Source organism: Candoia aspera, chromosome 11 (assembly GCF_035149785.1).
Source record: "Candoia aspera isolate rCanAsp1 chromosome 11, rCanAsp1.hap2, whole genome shotgun sequence".
Lineage (NCBI taxonomy): Eukaryota > Metazoa > Chordata > Lepidosauria > Squamata > Boidae > Candoia > Candoia aspera.
The window spans coordinates 2,291,874-2,317,246 of NC_086163.1; the positions used below are offsets into that span (position 1 = coordinate 2,291,874).

Here is a 25,373-nt window from a genome sequence, read left to right on the forward strand (position 1 = left end):
AGTATGTCTGTTTTATCGTCATTGCTTTGTCTCTCTGGGTCACCAAGAAACAATAGCCCCAGTTCATTTTCTGTTCAAAGGGTGGATGTCAAGACTGACATTCTTTCTGGTAAAGGATGGTTGGATAAAATATTAACTGCAGTTTTGTGTTTCCCTCACCTTTGTTTCTTCCTGTCCAAAGAATCTTGCAGCAGATTTCTTCAGTTCTCTAATGTATTTTTTCTTCTTAAAAGCACAGGCTTTTTCTCTCTTTTTCCTGGAAAAATAAAAATAAAGGCATGCTTTAATTGCTTAAATTGTGTGTCCTAACACGTAGCAGTTAGATAATTTACCTTCTGAAAAGCAGCAACACCTTTTGATGATTCAGGTTAAATTTTAAGCTAAAATATTTTTTTTCCTCTTGCCAATAAAACGTATTGGTAAGTATTCATACTTTTGAAGCCAAGGGATGCCTTCTAAGGCCTATGAAAATTTGATGGAGTCTTCATTTCTATTCCTCTTCAAGTAGCTTGAATCGTGCCTCTCTGGCTCTTTGCTCCATGTTTTTGAGTGTTTGTACCCTTTGGGCTTGATACCTCCAACCTGCTGGGAAGTTTTTCTGGGAAAGTCCCTGGAACTGAACAGACATTTGTAAGGATGGCATGGAGGAGGGATGGGTAGGACTGGACCCTCTCAGAATCGCATCCTACAACACAGTTTTTTTAAGGCTTTGAAAGAATACTTTTTGCTATTCTCTGTATCTGGTTCCACAAATATGAAATGGAATAGTGAGACGCAAATATTCCTCAGCTTTGAAAGAATTTTGATTAGAGCTTTTGTCTTACTCCTGCTAAGGTTATAGAAAACCCAAGGTTTTGTAAAGCTTTTGTATGGTTGAATCTTCCTTCAGTTTCACGTGCCATGCTTCACACATTACAAGAAGGACACTAGTGTAGAGAGGAAACGTTTGCAAATGCGTAGTTTAAACTATGATTACCATACTGAGCAGCTGTTAGTGTTTTGTGGGTTTTTGGAGATAAGCTTTGATTTTTTTGCTTCTATGATTTTTTTTAAAATTAAATTTATTTATTAAATTTACTTATTAAGCAAGTTTATGTGGCCACCCATCTACCTGAGGAACTTTGTGGATTATTAGTATTTCAACAAACCATCATATTATTTTCTTCAAATACAGTTTTTTCCTATCCTCAAGTCAGGTTGAGAGGCAGAAGTCTGGCATCCCAGAAACCTCTATGTGTGGGCAAGAGCTTTTGCTGAGAGTAAAGAGCCACAGGACCTTGCCTTGCTGCCTCTCTGAAATGCTCTCTACCCGCCCCTGAACTGGGAGAACACTAGACTGGTATGAAATCAGCTACCCCCACTGGTGGTCCCCCTGCTGCCTCCATTGCCTCTCTTCCCAGGCCTTGAAGCCCCCTGACTTCCCTCCAAGGTCACAAAGTCTAAGAGGTTTCACGTGCTTTGAGGCTGTCCTTGGACGATGGGTAAATACTATTATTAAGAATGACTTCCACTAGCCTTCACTGTGGGCTGGGAAAGAGATGCAGGCAATTTGGGAGTATGTGGCAGGAAAAAGAGGTTGCCAGGGCAGGCTTATGCTGTGGTTAGATGCAAATGAGAGAAGGTCTACCACCAAACTGAGCCAAGTTCTTTAGGCACCAGGGCAGAAAATTCTCCCCGCATCTCTTCTCGGGAGTGAAAATGCAAGATCTTATAAGATTGATTAGCTATGTCCTGCCCTTTTGTTGTCTAATTGGAAGGAAGACCAATATATAGTCTTGGCCTTAAATGGACTCCAGCCATTAGACCACCATGGTCTAATCTTATCTTCAAAGCTGCTTCTCACATTCTTTCACAAACTTAAATGTTAAGTGGTAGATATGAGCACTGCAGAGCTCGACACTTTTCTTCTATGATAGCGCTGCTCAGAAAGGCCTCCAAACTGATTGGAGTAAGGGTGGAGATTGTGATGTGTGTGTGTGTGTGTGTGTTCAAGCTTTTCCTTGGGATCCCAAAGCCATCTCCCAGAGCAGTGCACATTTTTACCAACTGGGGAAACAGATGTGTGAGACTGGTCCACCCCCTCCCCAAACAGCTGGAAAATCAGCTGGTCTGATTTTCAGTGGAGGTGTAGAACCGCATCTGTGAGAGTGTTTCAAGACACTGCGTGTACCCCTAGGCAGTGGGATTCAGGCAGTAATATGTTGACTTGCAAGATGGCCTCTAGGTTAAAGATCCTAGCTTGCATAGGGTAGCATGAGCATGCGTGCTGTAAAACTGAGCCTTGGTTGTGTTTGGGGCACATGCCCAGTGAACCAAAACTGACTGGTACGGTCCCTACCCATTAGGATGGTAAGCTGCATGGGGCATGGGCACAAATAAAGCTGAGAACCTAGTCTACACTTTCTCTATCCTACTATGTAATGGTTGCCTATTCTAAAACACCACCCGACTCATGAGTATGAATTCAAAGATATCTGATTTATTAAAGAACAGTGTGCAGGATCACAGAGAAAGCTGAGAATGATGAAAGCGCGCCAAATGCAAACTAAAAACCCTCGGTGCAAACGAAACCCCTCCCCCGGTAGAATCTTCCCAGGCTCACAATCCCAGGTGCTCCTAACGGCTTCTGATGGTCTGCGGGAAAAGTCCTTGAGCCGAGCACATAACCCAGACACATTCCATTGTAATGAACACAGATACAGAGCTTGGCACAAGGTCTCACAGCAGCCCCCTCCCAAACAGAAACGTGCGTCAGCGCCATGGCATGTGAAACGTTACGATGTATAAACTACATTGAATCAGTGAACATGGTACTATGATCTTGACATAGGGAAAACTGTGACTCAAAATGTAGGAAGAGTAAATGGTAAAGAGTATGAATTAAGAAATGAAAGTAAGGAAAGAAGGAAAACTAGATAGGTTATATGTCTGGGAAACTGAATAGTGATAATGGAAAACCAAAGATTAATTTTGGGGGAAACTGGAAAGTAGTCTGAATTAATGTGATCCAAGGGATCCAAGGAATGAATATGAATCTGATTTGATTAGTTTTAATGAAAAACTGTTTATGAAGGATACAAGGATGATGATAAGAGGCTCTGAATGTGAGACAGACCTCCTTTTCATAGTGGGTCTTAGGAGAAAATAGAAGAAAAAGACAGAAGTGAAAAAAGTGAAAGTAACATGATTGCAGGAAGAGAAAGTTACTCCTGAAAACAATGTGATTAATAGAACACATGTATAAGGGATGCTTTTATGATAATACAGTTGCATTGGTTGGGGATAATAATGTATGTATTATAGTCATATTGGCTGAGGGCCTGAATAATTTGCAGTAGATGTTACCCATGTTGTATGATGCAACAAGGAACATGGATCTGACAGTTTAGGTATGAAAGATCAAGGTAGTGATGTTTGCCAGGAAAACACACGCACACAAACACACCCCTATGCATATGCATACATACACATAAGCAACTAGATGAATTTGTGACCTTGGTTGAATATTTACTAAAGAAAGGAGCCTGGGTAGAGACATTCAAATGCTCATAGAAAGGTGATGGGGAATATGTGGCCTGTTGCAAGGAATGAATGTTGAAAGAAATGGAAAAGTGTGCTTCTGCCCTCTTTGTTTTATTTATTAATTTAATTTATTTATTAAACAAATTTAAAAGGCCCAACTCACACATGGTTTATGGAGGTGAGAGCTGGGTCTGTCAGGAAAAATGTAAGTTGAATGCACTGGGAATGGGACACTTCAGAAATAAGTGTAGAAAAAAGAAAAGAAAAAAGAAGAGAGAGGGTACAAAATGAATGGGTGCTGAATAAATGTGGACTGAATGCAAAAATGAATGACCACTATGAAATTAGTATATTAAGGCAGTTTGGTCCCATGGAGAGAATGAATGCAGAGCTGATTGCAACAACAGTCTGCGAAAGAAGAATTGAATGGGTCAAGTGGAAGGGAGGACAGAGGAAGTCATGGCTGGATGAAGTTGATGAGATCCTCCAAAAGAGAGAGGTGAGATAGTCAAAAAACAAAAGGCAATGTGTGAATCGGTGTATGGGCCTGGTGGAAGCAAGGATGGCTAATAAGGATGCTACGTTGTACAGCATCTAAATTGCCTTGCTCTAAACTATACACGGTATCTGAGCAACGTCAAAATTCCATTCCAGGAACCCTGGTGCAAGCTGAATGCTTCCAGATCATGCAAGCACCAAAACCTAACCACCATTTTTGCCCCCGCTGTGTTTACTTATGTAAAGGGCTTGCAAAACCTGGGGATTGCCTTTTTTTTAAGCTACTGTATAGGTTTCCTTTTCTTTTTATTATGTCATGCCTTTAATACATTTTGCTTTTTATAAAATTACTTACCCTGAAAGAGACTAGCATGACGGGGATGCTGGGTGGAGCGTATAAAAAGGGTTAAGCACACTTCTTCCATCCCTCTTCCTATCTTGTCTGAAGATCCAGGCAGGAGACTTTCCTCACATTCACTTTGTTGCACAGAGCAGGACTGGAAACCTGCTGCCCATGAGCCAGAACAGGCCGGTGCCTGGACATCTGTACCACACCACAATGGACCAGAATGATGAAAGGTGGATCACAACGCTGCTGGAGCTTCCACTGTGGGACTCAGTGATGGAAGTTTTGTCATTTAGGCATCACTGTAGCTGAGGGACATTGGAATGGGCACTCTCTGCTATCAACACTCCCCAGTGCCCAGGCTGCTTTTATTTTAACGATGCTTTTGGTGAGTGACCACAGCCTGGAACTTGCTTCAGTTCAAGGCCAAGACAATAGGGAACATCCTGAGAGCTACAGTGAGTGCTGCTGAGCAACCGATCAGTTTGCTTTCTGGGAAAAGACGTGTGTGTGGCCTCACTCACTGTGGCACTCCCAAATTGGGCAACCTTTGTCCATGGTGGCTAGCGAGGTTGAGTATCCACAGAATGCTCTCAAAATCCTCCATGTGTTCACTGCCTCAAAGAGGTCGCTAACCTGAACCTGAAGTATGGTTTTTCAGATCTCTGAACTTGCTTGCCTTAGAATCACAGAATCAGAGGCAAAGAATTAAACCTGCAGCCAGCCCACACAAGCCACGGATCTGCTTCTTTCCTTGGCCACGGATCTGCTTCTTGTAGCTGGAGGCTAAGTCCCCCCCACCCCTGCTGATTTCTTCCTTTGAAGAAGAACTGTGTCGGATTGCTGAGCCTTCAAGCAGTATTCCGCTGCCTACACTTCCAGGAATTAATTCCAATTTGCAAAGAAATGAACAACAAAACCTTTATTAAATCTTTATGAAAGATTGTCACTGGCTGAGTCTGTTCTTCTGGGACTAGTTCCAGGTGTCTTCATTCCTCTAAGCTTTAAATGTCTTGGGACCAAAGTGGACGAAGGCGTGTTGACTTTCCTCTCAATCTTCCTTGAGGTTAAGACTGACTTCTAAACCTGGCTTGGGATGTCTCTTGAGCCCTATCTGAGAGAGGTTTCTCTCCTAGCTACAGCTACTGGTTCCTAACATGTCCTCCTCAAAGGGGACTGGCTGATGCCAACAACACAGTCTTTTCCATGCCAGATAGGCTTTCATTTTTTTTCTAGACTGGCCATTGCTTTTGGTTTTGTTTGAGGATTAGTTTTATTACTTTATTGAGATAACAGCACTCAATACAATGCAATATTTTAGATAAAATATATAAATAACAAAGGATAACAAATCACCCTTCTCCCCCTAGGTTTATATTGTTTTTCCTTCCAGCATCAGCTTTATCTTCACTGTATCTGTAACACAGATGCAAGACTAGATTTTAACAACTCCTTTTTCTAAATTAGCTGCAATGAAACTTGCTTGTGATTTATAGAGGTGCTTTTTAGTTGCTCTGAAAACAGCACAGGCCTGTTCTGCAGGGCAAATGAAAACAGCTTTGTTAGACCAGGGCTAAGATCTGTATCACCCACTAGTTGGTCTCCACTGATGGTCAGATTCTTCTGAGAATTCCACCTGAGCTGTACCCTACCACTGTTGTATGTCCCTAGCAGACCACTACAAACCATGTGCACAGGAAGTCCCAGGTTCATTCTCTTGCAGCATCTCCTATGTAGGGCTAGAAAAACTCCTGTGTGAAAGTTCTGCTGATCAAAGTCACCATTCCTGGCCAACCTGGACCAAAAGCTGACTCAGTAGGATTGGTTTCCTGTGTCCTTATGACTGCTCAACCACTGGACCCAGCTGTTAGGAATGGGTGGCTAAAAGTGTTCACTCAAGCTTTTAGAACATAAACATTTTTGCAGATTATTTTCTGTTTGCAGTCCTTAATTACTACTTGTTATCATTGCCATAGATTCTGAGAAATACTGCCTGGGCATAAACCTCTTGGCAGCACTGCCTTTTGCAAGCTATTGATCAAAGAGGCAGAGCATTCCAAGGTAGTTTCATGGATAAACTTGGGAGTCTTTCCAGTTTCTTGTCTTTTTCCTCCTAGCAGACTCCGCACCTACAGGTCACAGCTTCCACAAAACAAAGGTGGAGTGGAGAATTATTTTTTTTTCTCATGGAGTTGAACATGCGTACATCCTTGGATGTTGTGTGCACCCTTGACGACTTTGCTTCTGGTACCTGAGAAATCTTCCAAGACTCTTTGAAGGTACGTAAAGGATCAATAGACTGAATGAAGTGAAGCTCCTTTGGAGCCACCTTCAATATTAATCTGTTGTTCTTATTATTTTATTTATTTAAACAATTAGTAAGGCTACTCAACTCACAAAATGTAGCTCTGGGCAGCTAATGTAGGATTAAAAACAAAACAAGGTAAACAATAAACATAAAGAAGCCACAACAATACAATAAAAAGCAACACAAAGAGAAGCCCAAAACACAGTATGTTCAAAACTCTAAACCAATTTTCCAGATGGACTTGCCCATTGTCCTAACCTAGTGCTTGGAAGGAAAAAGGGTTTTCAAAGCTGTCAGGGTCAGGGCCATCTGAATCTGGTGGGGGAAGGGGGTGGTATACAGTTCCAAAGGGCAGGAACTACATCATCCTATTCCATATTCTCATTCAGTATTATTGTTTCATGGAAGAGACTTGAAGTGTGCCCATTCTATCAGATCTTATAGAGAGACATAAGCAGATTTTAACCAGCACCTTGAATTGTTCCTAAAAACATACAGATTGCAAAGTTGGGGTGTTACATGGGTACCATGGTATGCTCATAACTACCTGTATTCTGGACCAATTGTAGCTTCCAGATGATCTTCAGTGACAGCCCCATGTAGAGCATAGTGCAATAATCCAAGTGGAAGGTGACTGAGGCATGAATGAGCATGAACAGGGCTTCCTAATTGAGGAATGGGCACAATTGTCACTCAAGATGGAGTTGTGCAAATGCCCTCTTGGCCATACATGTCACCTGCTTTTCATGCAATAACCATGAATCAAAGAGGGTGCATAAATTGTGCACTCATTCTGTCCAGGGGAGTGCAACCTACATCCAGTGCTAAAGATAGAAAATCTCCAAAATGCCCCCCCCTAAAGTCAACAGCTACTCAATCATGTTTGGCTTGAGCCAAAGTCTGTTCTTGCCCATAGCGTCCAGGCACTGGGAAAGAAATTTGACAGCATCACTTGGTTAACCAGGGGCAGAGATGTACAACTGACTGTCATCTGCATGGTACTTAACCCTGTGCTGACCGATGACCTCACCTAGCAGTTTCATGTAGACATTAAATAGGAGGAGTGAGAGAGTAGAAACTTGAGGAACCTTAGCAAAGCAGGGTTCTACAGCTAGACTTCTTCCCCTCTACAATACTGACTGGAACCAACCTTGGGGGAAGGAGGAGAACCACCATGCTGCCCCCTCAACTCCCAACTGCTGAAGCAGATTCAGAAGAATTCTATGATCTATGGTACTGAAAGCCACTAACAGATGAAGGAGAGCGAGCTACCCCCACCCTGGTCCCACCACAAGAGATCTATTAGTGTAATCAATTTTTTCTCAGTGCTATATCCCAATCTGAAGCCCAGTTGAAATGAGTCCATAAAATCCATTTCCTACAGAACCCTCTGGAGCTGCAACCTTCTCAACAACCTTTCCTAAAAAGAGAAGGTTAGAGACAGGACAAAAAATTGTCCAGAACCATAGGATCCAGGGATAGCTTATATATGTACTGTGTGTGTGTGTGTGTGTGTATAATTTGTTAAGAGTTTTCATATGATGAAAGACAAACCAAAAGAAAGGAAAAAAAAAAGAAAGAAAAGCAGAAAAACAGAAAAGTGCAAGAAAAAAGAAAAAGGAAACTAAAGTTAAGAAACATATAAGTGACTTCCAACCTTCTTTGCAACAGATAATTACATTCTTATAGTTCCTCCTCCCTCTTAAATATTTCACAATCCCCTCACCACCTCATTTAGTCCATGTCTTTCTTAATCTTCAAATTCATAAATCACCAATTCATTTTTTTCTTCTTTCAGCAAAAACTCCATATAAGGTTTCCAGTCTTTAACAGGTCAGTTTCTCTATTTCTTCAAGTTCTGACATTTTCACAATCCATTCCTCCACTGTGGGAATTTCATTATTCTTCCATACAGGGTCCAGGGGTAGCTTTTTGAGGAGACGGCAGGCTACCACAACTAGCCAATCCCTCATAGATTCATTCATCCACTGTCTGGATACAACTGTGTTATCTCCCAGGAGAGATTAGCTTTGAGGCATGGATCTAGTACAGTACATAGGTGGCTGCATTGACAGCCCCAAGGACCTTGTCCACTTCCTTAGTACCAACAGCTTAACTCTTCCCAGATAATTATTCTAGAGCATATCTTGGCCAACTCCAAAGGATTTGCAAGTTGGAGTCCAAGCAACTTTGTCCAATAGATGCCTCAAATGGCCTTCACAAAGGCCCTGCAGATGATTCTCAGGCCCATCTCTACCCAAGAGGGGCTGGGTTATCTTGGCTAGCTATCTGGGGACACAATAAGATTTGAGAAATAATCACATTTTGCCACTTTTATCACCATGAGGCAATCCTTAATAAAGGCTCTTATGTGTGCTTAATTGGATTTGCTTTGTTTTCTTCCAGTGGCACTCTAGACTCTCTTCTGCCATATCTCTCACATCACCTCTGCAAATTACTGAGCTTTCCAGGATCCATGAACAGAGGAAGTCCATACAGTAACAGTCTGACCCAATGCTGTCATGCCCCACTCATTCCAGCAACAACCAAGGCCTCTTGCAAACTATACATTGGAGCCCCAGGACAGGATCAGTCAGGTTCCTGGGGTGGACTGACTGAATAGATCCTTTCTCCTTATGTTGGGGAGTGATTGTAGAGAACTCCAAGTCTAAGAAAGAATGACCTGATCATGACAAGGGACTGATGGTAGCATCCCCCAAATCCAGACCATGTCACCACTGCCCTGAGCCAAAAAACAGGTCTAATGTGTGACCACTGCTGGGAGTCAGTCCGTTAATAGTCTGGGTCAGGTCCATGGTGGCTATGAACATCTGAACCACATCCAATCCTGTACCCAGAGAGAGCAGGTTGAAGTCCTCCAATACTGTAAGTCTGGGGAACGCCTCTGCCAACCTGGCCACAGCATTAAGCAACTCAGGGAGGGAAGCCATTATGCAGCACGGAGGCTGGTATGGTAGCAGCAACCCCAACTGAAACCTAGAATTTAATTTTATTGATAGGGTCTCACACCAGGGTATCTGTGGGGCGACACCGCTGAAAGCCACAAGAGTCTCTCAGATGATAATAGTTGTTCTACCACCCTTGCTTGGGAGTCAGAGCTGTCGCCAGTCCCGCTGTATCCAGCCAGATTTCAGTAATACGTGCTAGGAGTTATATGCAGAAAGTGGCTTTTATTTGTTTTTAATATCCTGTGCTATTTAATGCATTCTATTTATATTTTTAACATTTTACTGTTTCAGTTTTTAAAGCACATCTGTAATGCAATTAGACAACTTTGTTTATTGCTCAGATTGGAAATCATCATCATCATCATCATCCCCCACCATGTCATGCTGGTCCAAAAGTCACCCATGCCAGAAAGATCTCAGCTGACAACCCAGACTAATAAAGTCAGTTTCCATCTTGGATCAACCATTGCCCAGGTAAACGAGGGCAGCATCTTCCTGGGCATCAAATGATAAGTGGGCTACAGGGCTCAGTTCCCTCTGCTTAGCAACCAGGCCAAAGAACTGCAGAGTGACTGGAAGATGAATAAGATACCTCCATGAGTCCTCGACTAGCACCCAAATACACAGTTGATTGGACACTGACATTCACTTGGAAGACTAGGATTATAATAAATCAATCAGGAAAATAATGAAGCTGGATCTTGAAGATGGCCAAGAGCAGGCTTCTTTTCTGTAAGCACTCTGCGGCTATCCGTCTGCCCAGGGTGGTGTGACCGGAAGCATGTGTACCTTTAGCAATCAGATTAAACCCATCTAGCTTCTGCCTGGGCGCAAGGCTTTCCACCCCTGCTTGATTTCTCCCTCCCTCCCTCCCTCCCTCCCTCCCTCCCTCTCTCCCTCCCTCCCTCCCTCTTTATATTCTCTCCATCTACCAGCTGTGGATTGTTATGTGCCCTCCAGCTAGATTGCTTTAATCTGGCATCACATTAAGGTTTTGTCTATGCAGCCCTGAGGGTGGAAGCAGACTTTCTTCTGGTTCATAAACGCAACCATCCAAGCTATTACATCAAGCACAATCAAAACCTCTTCATTTATGTACAGCACCTTCCCTCCCTGATGCTGCAAAACCAGAATTTGGACCAGGCGCTAATCCTTTCCCAGGGTACCTACAAAATAACACCATTATTCAGGGTTCGGTGCCAAATGTTTTGCTTCTGGTTTAACTTAGCCAGCTGTGGTAAAGAGGCATAAAGCAGTTAGGCTCTGAAAGACCCAGGTTCATATTTCTTTTTTGTCCCTTTTTTTAATTCAAGGACATATTTAGAATCTGGATGAGAAAATGGTTGCCACACACAAGCATAGCAAGTCACAAAATTCCCTTTTATCAGAATGCTCCCCATCATCCTCTACCTCCCTTGACTTCAGACATTTTCTTTTCTGGAGCAAGATGTCAGCCCTGTAAGAAAACCAATGCCATTTAGGTCTAAAACTGCTTTTATTGGAACAGCTATAGCAACAGAAACTTGCAGGTCTGAATGTGCTCCTCCCTCACTTTACCTTCATGTGAATTAGGGAGGGGCCAGCCTGAGGTGTTTTCTTAAGTTTTTTTCTTGGAATGAACTTAAGCCATGCTTGTCTGATCGTTGCCCTGGTTACAGATCTTCCCACTGCCCTTCACGGCCATTCCCTATGCCCTATACACAAAGGAACTCATTTCAGTATGAAGCCCCTTGCCATTTTTACTTTTGAAGACAGTCTCTGGGATATATGTGGAAGGAGAGAGAATGCTTGAGACTAGGACTTCACTTTGCAGCTTCCTTTTATTTATTTCTAATGAAAAGGACCTCAGAGAAATGCAGATGTGGGGAAGAAGCCTAACAGATTTCAAGGCAAGACCCACTGAGCCTATTGGGGTGAGTGGGCACCATGCTAGAGACCTGCAATCTTATCTACCTGCCAAGATGGCTGTGAGGGTCAAATCAAAAGGTGGGTAGAAGTGGATCAAAGAAATGCATGGAGCAAAGGTATCCTCGGACCCTTTGGGCTGTTGGAAGATCCTGAAGCACACTCCAGTGTTACCACCACTCCAGAAGACATTTGTGCAGCTGTAGAAAAGCTCTATTCAAAAACGGTCATTTGAATTAACCCAATTGCCAGGCATTTTGCTTTCAAATTGGATCCCTTTTCTTTCCGTGCACCAGTTGGATCAGAAATGGAGTTTGTTGTTATTGTTGTTTCCCCCTTTGTTTTAGGTGATACAATCTGCTGTGTGTAACAGGGGAGAAATAAATAAGACACAGCTGTCATTAACGTTGTGGTTTGAAGATGCAAGTATTGGAAAACACGCTTGTGTATGAAATTAGAAAACCTTTCATTCTGCAACCTGAAGTCTGTTAGCCCAGCATTGTGTCTTGCTTTAAAGAGGAGGTGTCTCCTCCTAATGGGGCGATCGTTTCCACCTCCTTCCCATTTCACTGCTGTTTTGCAGGACGTGCTCTGGAGTCATGACTCAGTTTCCCATTTGCTGGAACCTTTCATAGTAGCACCTTCCCAAGAGGCTTAACAAGCTTTGAAGCTGACTTATGGAAGTAGAAATGCCTTGCAAATGTCTACACAGAAAAGGGAAGTATGCAGTATCTCGGATATCCCTCATACAAGATTTTACTTTAATTTCTTATCTTTCCTAGGGCTTCCTCACAGGATATCATAAAAAAGTTAAGATGGCAACAACAGTTCCACCCATTTTTTATATGACTTGCGCATGGCTTTTGGACCACATCCTCTGTAGACACCCCTGCTTGGCCAGTATTTTCAGCAAGACTTGGCATCTTGGTAATGAATCACAAAGAGTGAAGCCATTTTGATTGGCACACAATTTGCCTATCAGTTTCCACAGCTGCTGAAACAGCAAATGTTAACACAGAAACCAGCTCAGCATGAACATTCTGACCTGAGAGGTTTGGGATTTTGTTTTTTCCTGTTTTTTTCGGGGGGGAACAGAGACATGATAAAGTGCCATAAAAACAATGAATGCATCAAGATTGAATATAGGTACAGTGGTCACTGTAGATATAGGCAAAGAGACTCACAGGTGAATCAACCAACCTAGATGGCAAAAACATTTCTAAACTGGAGTCTGGGAAAGCTTATGTATTTTTAGTGGGCCTGATTTGTTCCATAAAGAAACGGCTTTGGAAGGTTGAAGACCACCTGATGTTACCTAAATGTACCAAAGTTCTAAGTCATATTTCAACTGTCATCATTCTATAGGTGAAATAACTTATTAATTTTTAAAACTTTTCTGTGCTCAACTAGACCCAAGAAGTTCAACCCTTGCACATGTTCCCTAAAACAGAACATGCACAGGATAACTTCTGTGAGCCTTTCCAACTGAAATACTGATGTATTAAAAAAAAAATCTGGGGAAAGAAATTTAGCAGAACGTCAGCTTTGTTGGTGCAGAAGGTCAAACTACATGATCCACCATGAAATGCCAGTGCCAGTTAGATAAATGGGAATTGTGAAAGAGCACCATTCTACTCTGATTCAAGCACATTACCCAGAAAGAGTGTTTGAGGAGAATTAACTTGAATATCCAAATTCTGTCCTCAAACACTGAAATAAAGTAAAATTCTGCGTATTTGGTTTTTGACTTTATCGGAATGTCAAACACCAAAGAATGGTTGATGGACACATCACACGGTCTGTTTTGTGAAGGGCAAGAGGAATGCTGAGGAGGTACAATATTAAGCATGTACAGTACAGTACGATTTAATTAGGTATCTTACATACAAAAGGGATGGCGTTAAGACCTAACAATTTTATTTAGAAAATATATTAAACTAACTTGATGGCACAAAATCTGCTAATGCAGCAATTGCTCTGCATAGATAATCCTAGACCAGTTGCTTTGGGGGGACAGATGGAGAAATTCTCAATTTTTTGCTGTACTTACTTTGGAAAAGAGAATTTTAATGAAAAAAGTGGTGTATCGTGGTGATTTTGCACTTAGCTCTGAGGAAGCTAAGGGGTGTGTGGGGACGTCCTGTTTTTCTTGGTAGCAGCATCCTCTCCTGGCTCTCTGTCCTGGGTCTCCGTTAAAGCCCAGGGGACCCCGAAGGAACGCCTCCTGGGCCCTTTCTCAGCCATGTGCTACCGCCACAGTCAGCGGCATCTGCAGGGTGTAGCAAGCTCTGCAGAACTGCAGGGGCAGCATCTTGCAAATCGCAGTACTGTGGCTGCCATCTTAAAAATCGTGACTCTCCCCCCTACGGTCACAGCTGAGTGAAGTTTTGTCCTTAAAGGATTGTTGGAGAACTTCTGTACACTGCAGAAATTCCCCTCTGCCCACAAGTTTGGTGGGGAATTTCTATTCATGCCCAATTCTATTATTACTCTTCTTGCTGATGGAATGATATAAAAAAGCATGTCTGGGTCAGCTCAACAACTGGCAATTCTGCTCAGACCGGCAGCTTGGCAGGATCCAAAGTCTCCTTAACGAGATTCACAAGTGGCACCAAAACCAATGGGACAATTGTTTGGCGCTGTGCCGTTTCATTCCACGTCCTCCTGCCAAATCTTTTCCTTGGACTTCAAGGAATGAGATATCAACCTGTTTTATCAGGTTTACAGATTCAAGAAAATTGACTTTTCTCCTAAATGTTTTGAATTGGCGCAGCATTAATTTGATCTGCACTCCAGGCTTAGACAAAGCATGGTCTGCAGCAGTTCCTGTCCTGCAAAGGCATCAGTGGTGAAAAGCTGGGTACCCCCCGTTCTCTGCCCTTATTTCTTAAGCCTTGTGAGTGGAACCTTGCACTGGGACTGCCCACATGACACAAAGGCTTTGTGTTTGTGATTCAGTGCATTCTAGGAACCCAACTGTTTACCTTGGCAAGTTACATGAACCAAGCCATCCCACAAAGCCCTAAAGGCCATCAATGTTTGAGCCTAGCATGGCATAGAAATGCAGCCCACCATCTGCATGTTGACCGAGGCTTGGATTCTTGAGTTTTGCACAATGAGCAGGTGAAGCCAATAGTTGTCAGACCACATCATTCTTCCACATTGACTGGACATTGTTAGTAAATAGCGCTAGCAATTAGGTTCACACATTGTGTTCGTCATTCCTCTTCCTATGTGTTACCTCCAGTGGCTTAGATTTCGGGAAATGGCAGCCCCAACACACCTGAAGGTCTGTTGGTTAGGAAGGATGCACTAACCTATCAATCAAGGTATACAACCTTGAGAATGGTTCGTACAACACATGAAGCCCAAACCTATTTATGACATAGCATAATAGGCAGATTTTCCTGGATCATCTGAACCGTCATGACTGCTCAGAGATAGAAAGCCAAGTTTATTTTCTCAAAGAATGCTGATGCCAAAGGGCTTGAGAATGGAAGCAAAGCATTTAAAGTATTTGCTTAAAGAAGAAATGCACCATACCTTTGTGGGTGCCATTTAAAAAGATGACACACAACATCCAATCAGTGTTGGCATCATCTATTTCCATGGGTCAACACAATATGGAGACTGAATTCAAATGAAGAATGAAAGGTAACTAAGACATGTTTAGCCAGTTTCCATTCTTAATGACTACAATAAAAGAATGGCACAACCTTAACTTGGGTCCATCTCAGGACCTATTTAAAGTCGTGCAACTTTGCAAAAGGACTTGATTTGAACCTCCATTTTTGAGAATTTGCAGCTGTGTGAGATGAATATGTGTATGGGGGAGTGGGGCTGAAAAGAATGAAATCATGTTCAGCACCATAACAGCTTTGTGGGACTGAAAAGAATGAAATCATGTTCAGCACCGTTAACAGCTTTGGTCCCTATCTGAAGTGGCTTCTCTAAGACAACTGTAGGTGTCGTAGAAAAATATGCCATAATTGCAATGAATCAAAGAAATGAGAAAGGTAATGAGTAACAAATGGAAATATGAAAGTATGACTGACAGGCCAGAGATAGCACTTGGCTGGGGATACAGGGAAGACACTCAGCATACCACCAGCTTCCTTGTGGCAACTGTCAAGGTCTTGACACACTCATAAGAGGAGCCATCCTCAAGAAAGCTGGTGGGCCTATTCCTTCAATACAACATACTTTAATTACATAAATTGGTCTTTTCCACCAAATGCAGTCCAAAGTCAGTTCTTTACAGAAGCATCACTTCTTTCCTTGTGCCAGAAGCACACAATCCCATGTCAGGCTTCCAAGTGCACCTTGATGACTTGAGTAATAAAACAACCAACCCTATATTGTGTCATTGTCTTGGTTTCCAAGTGAGAGTACATGGCTGGCCACTGCAGCAGGGTCGTTTCAGAAACAGGCTGGCTGCTCCTGCGTAATACTGCTTGTATTGTCCTGAGTGTTTCCACCCAAGGGACTTCTGAACACATCTCCTGTCTCAAAGGAGGGAGGGGGTAGGCCCTTAATCTAAGGGTTCTTGCTTTATTCTGATTGTGGCATTGGGCTGTGGTCTCCTGTCCTCACGACACAGCACATATTCACTGAACTGGGAGGAATCCACGCCTCCACCACAGGATGCCGCCATGTTAAATCCCTTCTGGAACAACCGTTCAAGAACCTGTTGGAGGTTTTGGAAAAAAAGAAATGTTAGCATTAGGACAAGATTTCATACAAAAGGTGCCCCTGAAAGATCCAAAGACATTCCTCTGACTCCAATAAGACTTATTTTCTGGTAAGCAGGCAGAAACATAAAATTGCCACTTCACGATATTTGGAAGATTTTAATTAATTGCCTGGCCCACATTCTTTGATAAGGCACAAATGGGAGCCACCTGAGGCTCCTGGAGGACCCCAGAGAAGTAGGTTCATTTGTTTAGAATTTGTGCTTGATGTACAGAGAATCCTGGGTTCAACTGTAACACTCTCCAGCTAAAAAGATCCATGCCTAGAATTTTAGGCAGTGGATGATGCATTAAAGTTAACATTAATAGTAGACCCTAATGGAGTTATCTACTGCATCTTGTGTAAAGTTTTGCCACCAATCCCTTCCCAGGAACAGTTTAAAGTGTTGGTTTTAACCAATGAAACCCTAAGCAGCTTAGGGCTTCACTACTCTATCTATAAGACCATCTATCTCAACAGGAATGTCTTCAAGATGCCTTCACTTTCCAAGTCTGGCTTGTCAGGCTAACCTTGGTTAGTTGCAAGTTATGTAATGTGCTCCCTCAGGAGTGATGTTTCCCTCTCATCTCTTCAGGAAAAGAGTCAACTTCTTCCTCTTCAGCCAGGCTTTCTGAGTGGATTAACAATGATTGCAACTCTTTTTTTCCTGGGTTATAACACTGTTCTATATGTTTTGTTAACCACCTTGAGAGTGCTATAGGTATAGAGGTACATAAACTGAAACAATATGAATTTAATAAATGAGAAATTCCTTTGATAAGGCTCTCAGTGGTCACTACTAAAGTTGACTATATCTAGTATGGTGTCAAAGGCAAAACTGCTCCGGAGAACATCAGTGCTGCTGAGCTCTGGAGTTGCATAAGGATGGGGGTCCAGGGGAGAAGTGAGAGGCGGCTCTTTCCAATGAACCTCCTGATTCCTCCTCCATCCCTGTGGCTGTCAGTTGTGCTGTTTCTCTAGGTGGGTCTAGTGCTCTTTTTTTAAAATATAATTTTTATTAAAGATTTTTAAACAAGTGAAAGATAAACACACGAAAATACAGAAAATGAAATTGAGAAAGGAAAGCTAGCAAGTGCAGAAAATAAAAAATAAGATATTTAAAGAAACGACTTCCAATCTTCTTTACAGCAGTTACAAAAACGTAGCATGACACCTCCCCCTTTAAAATTATATTACATAGTTTACTTCTTCCCATGTCCAACCCTTTTCAATTGGCAAGTCCAAAAATAATCAACTAATTTTTGTCCATTTTAAACAGAAGGTCAATAAAGGGTTTCCAGTAGTGTATAAAAGTACTTATGTCTTATCCCTGATCAAACAAGTCAATTTTACAGCCAGGACCAGAAATATTGGAACAAGGATAACTGTTTTGGCATTTGGCCTCTGTACACCACCCTGTGTGGACCATAACAAATTTGACTGTGTGGACCATAACAAATTGTGGCAAGTTCTTAGCGGTATGGGGATACCAAGTCATCTTGTCTGCCTCCTGAAGAATCTGTATAACGACCAAGTAGCAACAGTAAGAACAGACCACGGAACAACGAACTGGTTTAAGATTGGGAAAGGAGTATGGCAGGGCTGTATACTCTCACCCTACCTATTCAACTTGTATGCAGAACACATCATGCGACAAGCTGGGCTTGAGGAATCCAAGGCTGGAGTTAAAATCTCTGGAAGAAACATTAACAATCTCAGATATGCAGATGATACCACTTTGATGGCTGAAAGCGAAGAGGAACTGAGGAGCCTTATGATGAAGGTGAAAGAAGAAAGTGCAAAAGCTGGCTTGCAGCTAAACCTCAAAAAAACCAAGATTATGGCAACCAGCTTGATTGATAACTGGCAAATAGAGGGAGAAAATGTAGAAGCAGTGAAAGACTTTGTATTCCTAGGTGCAAAGATTACTGCAGATGCTGACTGCAGTCAGGAAATCAGAAGACGCTTAATCCTTGGGAGAAGAGCAATGACAAATCTCGATAAAATAGTTAAGAGCAGAGACATCACACTGACAACAAAGGCCCGCATAGTTAAAGCAATGGTGTTCCCTGTAGTAACATATGGCTGTGAGAGCTGGACCATAAGGAAGGCTGAGCGAAGGAAGATCGATGCTTTTGAACTGTGGTGTTGGAGGAAAATTCTGAGAGTGCCTTGGACTGCAAGAAGATCCAACCAGTCCATCCTCCAGGAAATAAAGCCAGACTGCTCACTTGAGGGAATGATATTAAAGGCAAAACTGAAATACTTTGGCCACATAATGAGAAGACAGGACACCCTGGAGAAGATGCTGATGCTAGGGAGAGTGGAAGGCAAAAGGAAGAGGGGCCGACCAAGGGCAAGATGGATGGATGATATTCTAGAGGTGACGGACTCGTCCCTGGGGGAGCTGGGGGTGTTGACGACCGACAGGAAGCTCTGGCGTGGGCTGGTCCATGAAGTCACGAAGAGTCGGAAGCGACTAAACGAATAAACAACAACAACAACAACACACCACCCCACTGAAGTTGAAAGGAAACACACCCAAACGGGAGCGAAGTCAGGACTTTCAGCTGGATTCAAGGGGTCTGACAAAAGTGGGGCACCAACCATTCAGGAAGTACAGCCAGTGGCATACACACACACACCCATCGTTGGTGGCTCGTAAGTAATGGAACGAGTGGCTGACAAGCAGCTGCATGGCCAGGTGTGGCCTGGTTCCTGGGTACCCCATGACCAGTCAAGCAGATAAAAGGCCTGGAGGTGGTTCCGAGTGTTACATCTGCAGTTGGTAGCTGTTCACTGGAACTCTCCACATGAGGTCCAAAGAGGTGTCCATGCAAGCGAAGGAGGCCATCATTAGGCTGAGAAAACAAACCCATCAGAGAGATAGCAAAGACATTGGAAGTAGCCAATACAACAGTTTGAACATGAAAAAGAAAAGGGATTAACTGGCAAGCTCAGCAACAGCGAAAGGCCTGGAAGACCACGGAAGACCACTAAAGTGGATGACTGCAGAATTCTTCTCATGGTGAAGAGGAACCCTTTCACAACATCTAGCCAGGTCAAGAACGCTCTTGAGGAGGTAGGCGTGTCACTGTCAACATCTACAGTCAAGAGACGGCTTTATGAATGTAAATACAGTGGCTTCACAACAAGGTGCAAACCGTTGGTAACGCTCAAGAACAGAAAGGCCAGATTAGACAAACACCTAAAAAAGCCTGCCCAGTTCTGGAATAAGATTCTTTGGACTGATGAAACCAAGATTAACTTGCACCAGAATGATGGGAAGAGAAAAGTATGGAGAAGGAAAGGAACAGCTCATGATCCAAAGCATACCACATCATCTGTCAAACATGGTGAAGGCAGTGGGCATGTATGGCTGCCAATGGAGCCAGGTCACTGGTGTTTCTTGATGACCTGACTGCTGATAAAAGCAGCAGGATGAATTCTGACGTGTATAGGGCTATACTTTCTGCTCAGATTCAGCCAAATGCTGCCAAACTGATAGGACGCCACTTCTTCTTGCAGATGGATAATGACCCAAAACATACAGCAAAAGCTACTCAAGAGTTTCTCAAGGCTAAGATGTTCTTCAATGGCCAAGTCAGTCACCTGATCTCAACCCAACAGAGCATGCTTTTCACGTACTGAAGACAAGACTGAAGGCAGAAAGACCCACAATCAAGCAGCAGCTGAAGGCAGCTGCAGAAAAGGCCGGGCAAAGCATCTTGAGGGAGGAAACTCAGCATTTGGTCATGTCCATGGGTTCCAGACTTCAGGCAGTCATTGACTGCACAGAATTTTCATCCAGGTATTAAAGATGATGCTTGTTTGTAATGAAGTTGGTTTGTTCCATTACTTATGAGACACCAGTGATGTGTGTGTGTGTGTATGCCACAGGCTGTACTTCCTGAATGGTTAGTGCCCCACTTTTGTCAGACCCCTTGAATCCAGCTGAAAGTCCTGACTTCGCTCCCATCTGGGTGTGTTTCCTTTCAACTTCAGTGGGGTGGTGTACAGAGGCCAAATGCCAAAACAGTTATCCTTGTTCCAATATTTCTGGTCGTGACTGTATATTCTTTTCTCTTATGCAGTATTAATCCTTAGCTTGGTGTTAAGATATAGTCATAGGGCCTGGTCTCTTGTCCTCTTCCTGACAAGGTGCACACATTTATTTCTTGGTCCATTTCTTTTCATTTCCTGTATTGATCTTGTACACCTTCTGCATCCGTGTCTTCTTCCTCCCATTCTAATTTCTTTTAAGGCTTCAGCAATCCTCACCTTACTATCTTCACCAGGTTGTTCAGCAGCTACTATCAATCCCAAGCAAAACTCTCTCTTTTAAATCCAGTAATATCACATTATCTAAATCTTTTTTCATCTCTTGGCTTAATGTTTCTGTCTCACTCATTTGTACTGCAGTTTCTTCAAATTTTTTATTAATCTTTTCTTCCATATTTGTAGATCTTCCCTCCATTCTCTCATCAAATGTAATCAAATCTCTCTTAACAGGTAACGTTTCCATTTTATCTTTAGTTTGTTTAATATATATAGCATACCTCCTGGGAAAGAGGACTGTTTAGATTTGCCAAAGAAAATGATATTTATTTGTTTGTTTATTTAAAAGGCACTTTAAAGTAAGTAATTCCAAATTCAACTCTCCCCTTAATTTGTTTTAAACTTTCTTACTTCAGACTCTTAGCCAGCTTTTTGCTTTTAATTATGTTTAAGTCCTTATCTTTCTTTGCTTTTAGCTTTAACCTTTAATCCTGCTCAAAGGATCACTTACCCGGTGATATAGTTGCTCTGTAGCTTTTATGGGCTTCCGGTGGGGAATGGTGGACTGAGTGGCTGTGCCCGCGGCTTAGCAGGCGGAGCTGACAACGCGGTAACATTTTCGGGCTCGGGCAGGTTCTCCTGAAGCCCAGAAATGTTCTCTGGATAAAGGAAACACCTGGAATCATCCCATCTGTCTTCTGGATGGCTGCTTGCAGCCAGAAGATCATAAACAGTGTTTTGTGTTCGACTGGTAAGAGCTAGCTGGGAGGTGGGGACATCATCACTTTCCAAGCTGTGCTGTAGCCTTAAAGGGACACTAAGACCGGCCACCCCATTCCTAGATCACCAAATTTGTTTTTTTTTTAAAAGTAAATGTACCTCAAGAGAGGCTTTCTATAGCAAGGAGAAGCTGACTCTCTTGGTGCTTATTGTTATTTTTGGTATTACTTCTTTGATTTTTTTTTTAAGTTTTGGATTTCATTCTCCTTCCAAATATAGAGGAGGATTGAAGTAAACAATTGTTTTCCTGTTATTATTTTTGTACTAAATTTGAAGATATTAGCATTTTCCTACACGTTGAATTGGCTGATTTGAACCATCAGCTTTCTGTTTTCACTTTCCCTTGGGAACTGTCTGCTTGCCTCACTTTTGCTTGTGTAAATACATTTTGGAACTTTTTCATATCCTTGACTTTTGCTGGTTAAGCTCCTAGGGAGCGCCATAATTTACTGTGTGAGACATGGAGGATTTTAAACAGATTTCTTCTGACTTTTATGCAAGATGTTCAAGACATCGTGGAAAATATTTATCTATCAATCAATCATATTTTTATCACCGCCCATCTCCCTCATACGGAAAATATGAGATTTAAAATGAGCCATCAGGTTGGGGATGTGGTGCATGAAATTGAGGAATTCAACAGTGATAGAAATGTTTCTTTTCAGAGTGAATTTGGGATTTTTATTGAGATGCTGGATGAAGATTGGATAGTGAATTTGGAGAAGGGAGAGAGAGATCTGCAAGCCACAAGTGAAATTGGCTTTCTGGTGGAATGCCATGAAAAGAAGCTGGAATTTTTGAGGGGGGCAGTTGGGCTGATTCTTTCAAGAGAAAAGCTCTGTGCATATTGTGGGGCTCTGGTCTACTCTGAAGTTGGATAAGGGTTGACATCTATCTGGTTTGCTGTAAGGGTTTGATTGATGTTATTTGCTTTGAAAGATCTGGATTAAATTTATTAAGAATAAAAAATGTATTTGGATGATTTTAAGGATTTGAAATTGCAACTGCATTAGACTGGTTCTAGAAACTTGCTTGGTCAAGACAATAGCAGCAGTGCTCCAGCATGAGTCTTCAGAGATAATAGGAATAAAACAGTAAAAAACTACAACCACGCAAAACTCCTTGATGGCAGAAGCAATGGAAAACCTGTAATGCACTCAACAGTGGCAGGACTAATGATAGGCAACTTGGAAAACCTGGCTCTTTCCTAGTTTAAACTGACCTGCTGTGAGGCACAGCAGGAAGACTCCTTCCCAAGCACTAAACCCACGTTGGTATTTCTCCCACCAGAAGTCGGGATGGCTCCATCATTCCCAATCATTAGAAAAGCCTTAAAAACTAAACTACTCAGAACAGCACTTAACCCATCAGTATGCCTATTACTACTTTATTTCTGGTTTTAGTAACGTATAAAAGTTGTCAACAGCTTTAAAATTATTATTTCTGTTTTGCTGTGGTGATTGTTCTGTTTTTTTACTGTATGCTGCTATGAGTCCACAGGGAGTCTGGCAATATATAAGTAAAAATAAATACAGGTAATCCTCATACAATGGCAATTGGGATTGGAATTTCCATTGCTAAGCGCTAAACAATTCTGGCAGTCCTGGTTGCCATCGTAACCTGAGGACTGCGTGGGTTGTTAAGTGAGGACCTCACATGATTGAGACTTCCAACTTCCTGCCAGCTTCTCCACTGACTTTGCTCGTGGGAAGCTGGCAGGGAAATCACAATCACGTGACTGCAGGACACTGCGAAGGCCAGAACTCCAAGGACCCCTTGTAAGTCCCCCTCGTTCAGTGCAGCTGTAACTTTGAACTGTTGCTGAACAAATGGCCATAACCTAAGCGCTACCTATTAGAAGCTGGCAGAAGACCTGACAGGCACTTTAAAAAGCTCCTGGCAAGTGTAACACAGACAGATGCCTCTGTGGGAACCAAGGGTCTGGAATCTCCTGCACTCCAGCCAAAATGGCCATGGAAGGCAGAGCCCAGAGCCTACCGGGTGGGCCCACAGCAGCCTAAAGTGACAAATATCAGCAAGCAACCAATTGGTCAGGGAAGCATCCCAGATCATATCTGCAGCAAAAGCTGTCGGAAGAAAATGGCAAAGACTCCTTCAAGATGTCTCAGGCGTGGATTGTGGATCAGCCAAAGGCAGCAAACAAGCAACAGCCTAAAGGCTACTTTATATAGGGCTGGAACACTTCCCTTAAAGAAGTTTGCCATTCACCTCATTTCAGACTCCATCCCAGAACAAGAGTGTAGAGACCGAAGCGGAGAGTTTATCCAATGTGATTTGGCTGGAAAAGGATTTCAGTCTGGGTCTTCTGAATTTAGACCACTGGCCAGAGTAGATTTACTTTTTCAGCGTTGCCTTACTTTTCTGGACTCATTCAGGGCATAAATTACTCTGCAAAGTACTTGATTCCAAAGATGTTAAAAGGGCCCAGGAGAGGTGGCTAGGAGCTACATGATACATCTTGGTCTTTCAGGATCTCCTAGCATATTATGCAGCAATAATTCTTTAAGTTATTCCTAAATGACTGCAGTGTGATTAAAGTCTTGCTTACAGCAAACCTCTGCAGAAAAGCCAAATATTAATCAAACAAACAATCACTCTGCAGGGCAGTTCAGTACATTATGGTGTAACTTACTGGCTGGTGGTGATATTGATGCAACCTCTTAAGGAAAAGCAACACTGGGGCTTCAGTCATAACAAAATGAGGCTGTAACTCATCGTGAACATGCAGTGTTGGAAGTGGGGGAAAGATGCAAACTTCTGCGAACATCTTTATGGTGTACATCTTTTCCTTGCAAGTGGTTTCGGGGGGGGGGAGGGGAGCAGGTCTGCAATTAACATGCATGGATTTGTCTTCCTGATGGCGCTCTCATTTCCACCAGTTCTCAACACAGCCACATCCTCAATTTTAGGTTGGTCTGGGTACCCAGTCCAAGGCCTTTTGCAATGGCCTCCAGATCTTCAAAGGGGTTCAAAGGCCCCTCTCAGCCAGTTGCCTACTTCTCTCTCAGCTCCAGCCTGTGCAGAAGGGACGTCTTCTGCCCTGGAGGAGAGCTGTGCCAGGCAGCTGGGGGCAAGGGGTAATCTGCTCAATGCTACTGAGCTGCGGGATCTGCCGTAAGTACCTGTTTCAACAGCTGGGTATGTGTACAGCTTGGAAAGCCTTCTTGGAAGGCTGACCCTGAACCTCTTCACTTCCTCCCTTGACATCCTCGGAGCTACTTTCCAAGGCTCTGCTCTCTGGAAAAGTTGTATTTTGGCTGCCAGGTGCATCTTGCCAACCAAAGGGAAAAAGCCAATGAACTGGCAGCCCCTTCCCCAAAACTAGGGAAGCAAATGAGGAACATTTCTGTGAGTTGAAGTCAATAAGAAGGCAGCCATGACAAGCAGCCAAGAGCAAATGGCCTTTTGTATAGCTCCCCCATTCCCAAATTGCACAATGGTGCCCGCTCACATTCCCACCCCTTACAACTCCCCTCAGTCTTATCTATGGGATGTTTATGGACTGGTTGAGGGAAGCCATACCAATCCATTTAACAGTTAAAGGGGGCAAACCAAGAGAAAGAGCCAGTCACAACAAAAATATCTTTCCATAATGGCAGAAAAGTGTGGTGCCCAGAGGTCAACCAGAGGTAGCTGTGAGACTTCATAGCAATAGTATTCTAGATAGCTGGGTTGTTTAAAAACAAGATAACCAACCCAGAATAGCAAAGAAGTGCCATTGAAGGGGTGAAATGCAACTGAAGAAAGGGAAGAATTCACGCATCATCTATTAATTCGGCCTTACAAGACTACTTGTAAGAAAATCAGAGGCCATCATGAACGGTTGTGTGATGGAAGGCAGGAATTCAGGAGAGCCCTTTTCTACTCATACTTGAGATTGGGCTCTTAATGCTCTTTACTCATTTCAACACGGGCAACAGTTCTTTGATGAGCTGTAGGGTAGGCATTTCCAATGGAAAGCAACTTTGTGGCCCACTACAAGGCGAGTCCACCTTTTTGTCCACCCACCCACCAG

At 42.8% G+C, this 25,373-nt stretch overlaps 1 protein-coding gene across 5 annotated transcripts in view; it reads right to left on the minus strand.

Moving 5' to 3' along the window:
- Nucleotides 1-14,982: 14,982 nt before the first annotated feature.
- KCTD15 (potassium channel tetramerization domain containing 15) overlaps nucleotides 14,983-25,373 on the minus strand; it is a 60,749-nt gene continuing 50,358 nt past the window's right edge. For all 5 annotated transcript variants that reach the window (XM_063313239.1, XM_063313240.1, XM_063313237.1 and 2 more), the window contains exon 5: nucleotides 14,983-16,235. In XM_063313239.1, the coding sequence (XP_063169309.1) occupies nucleotides 16,080-16,235 (156 nt within the window). In that variant the 3' untranslated portion in view covers nucleotides 14,983-16,079. The remainder of the gene's footprint in view (nucleotides 16,236-25,373) is intronic.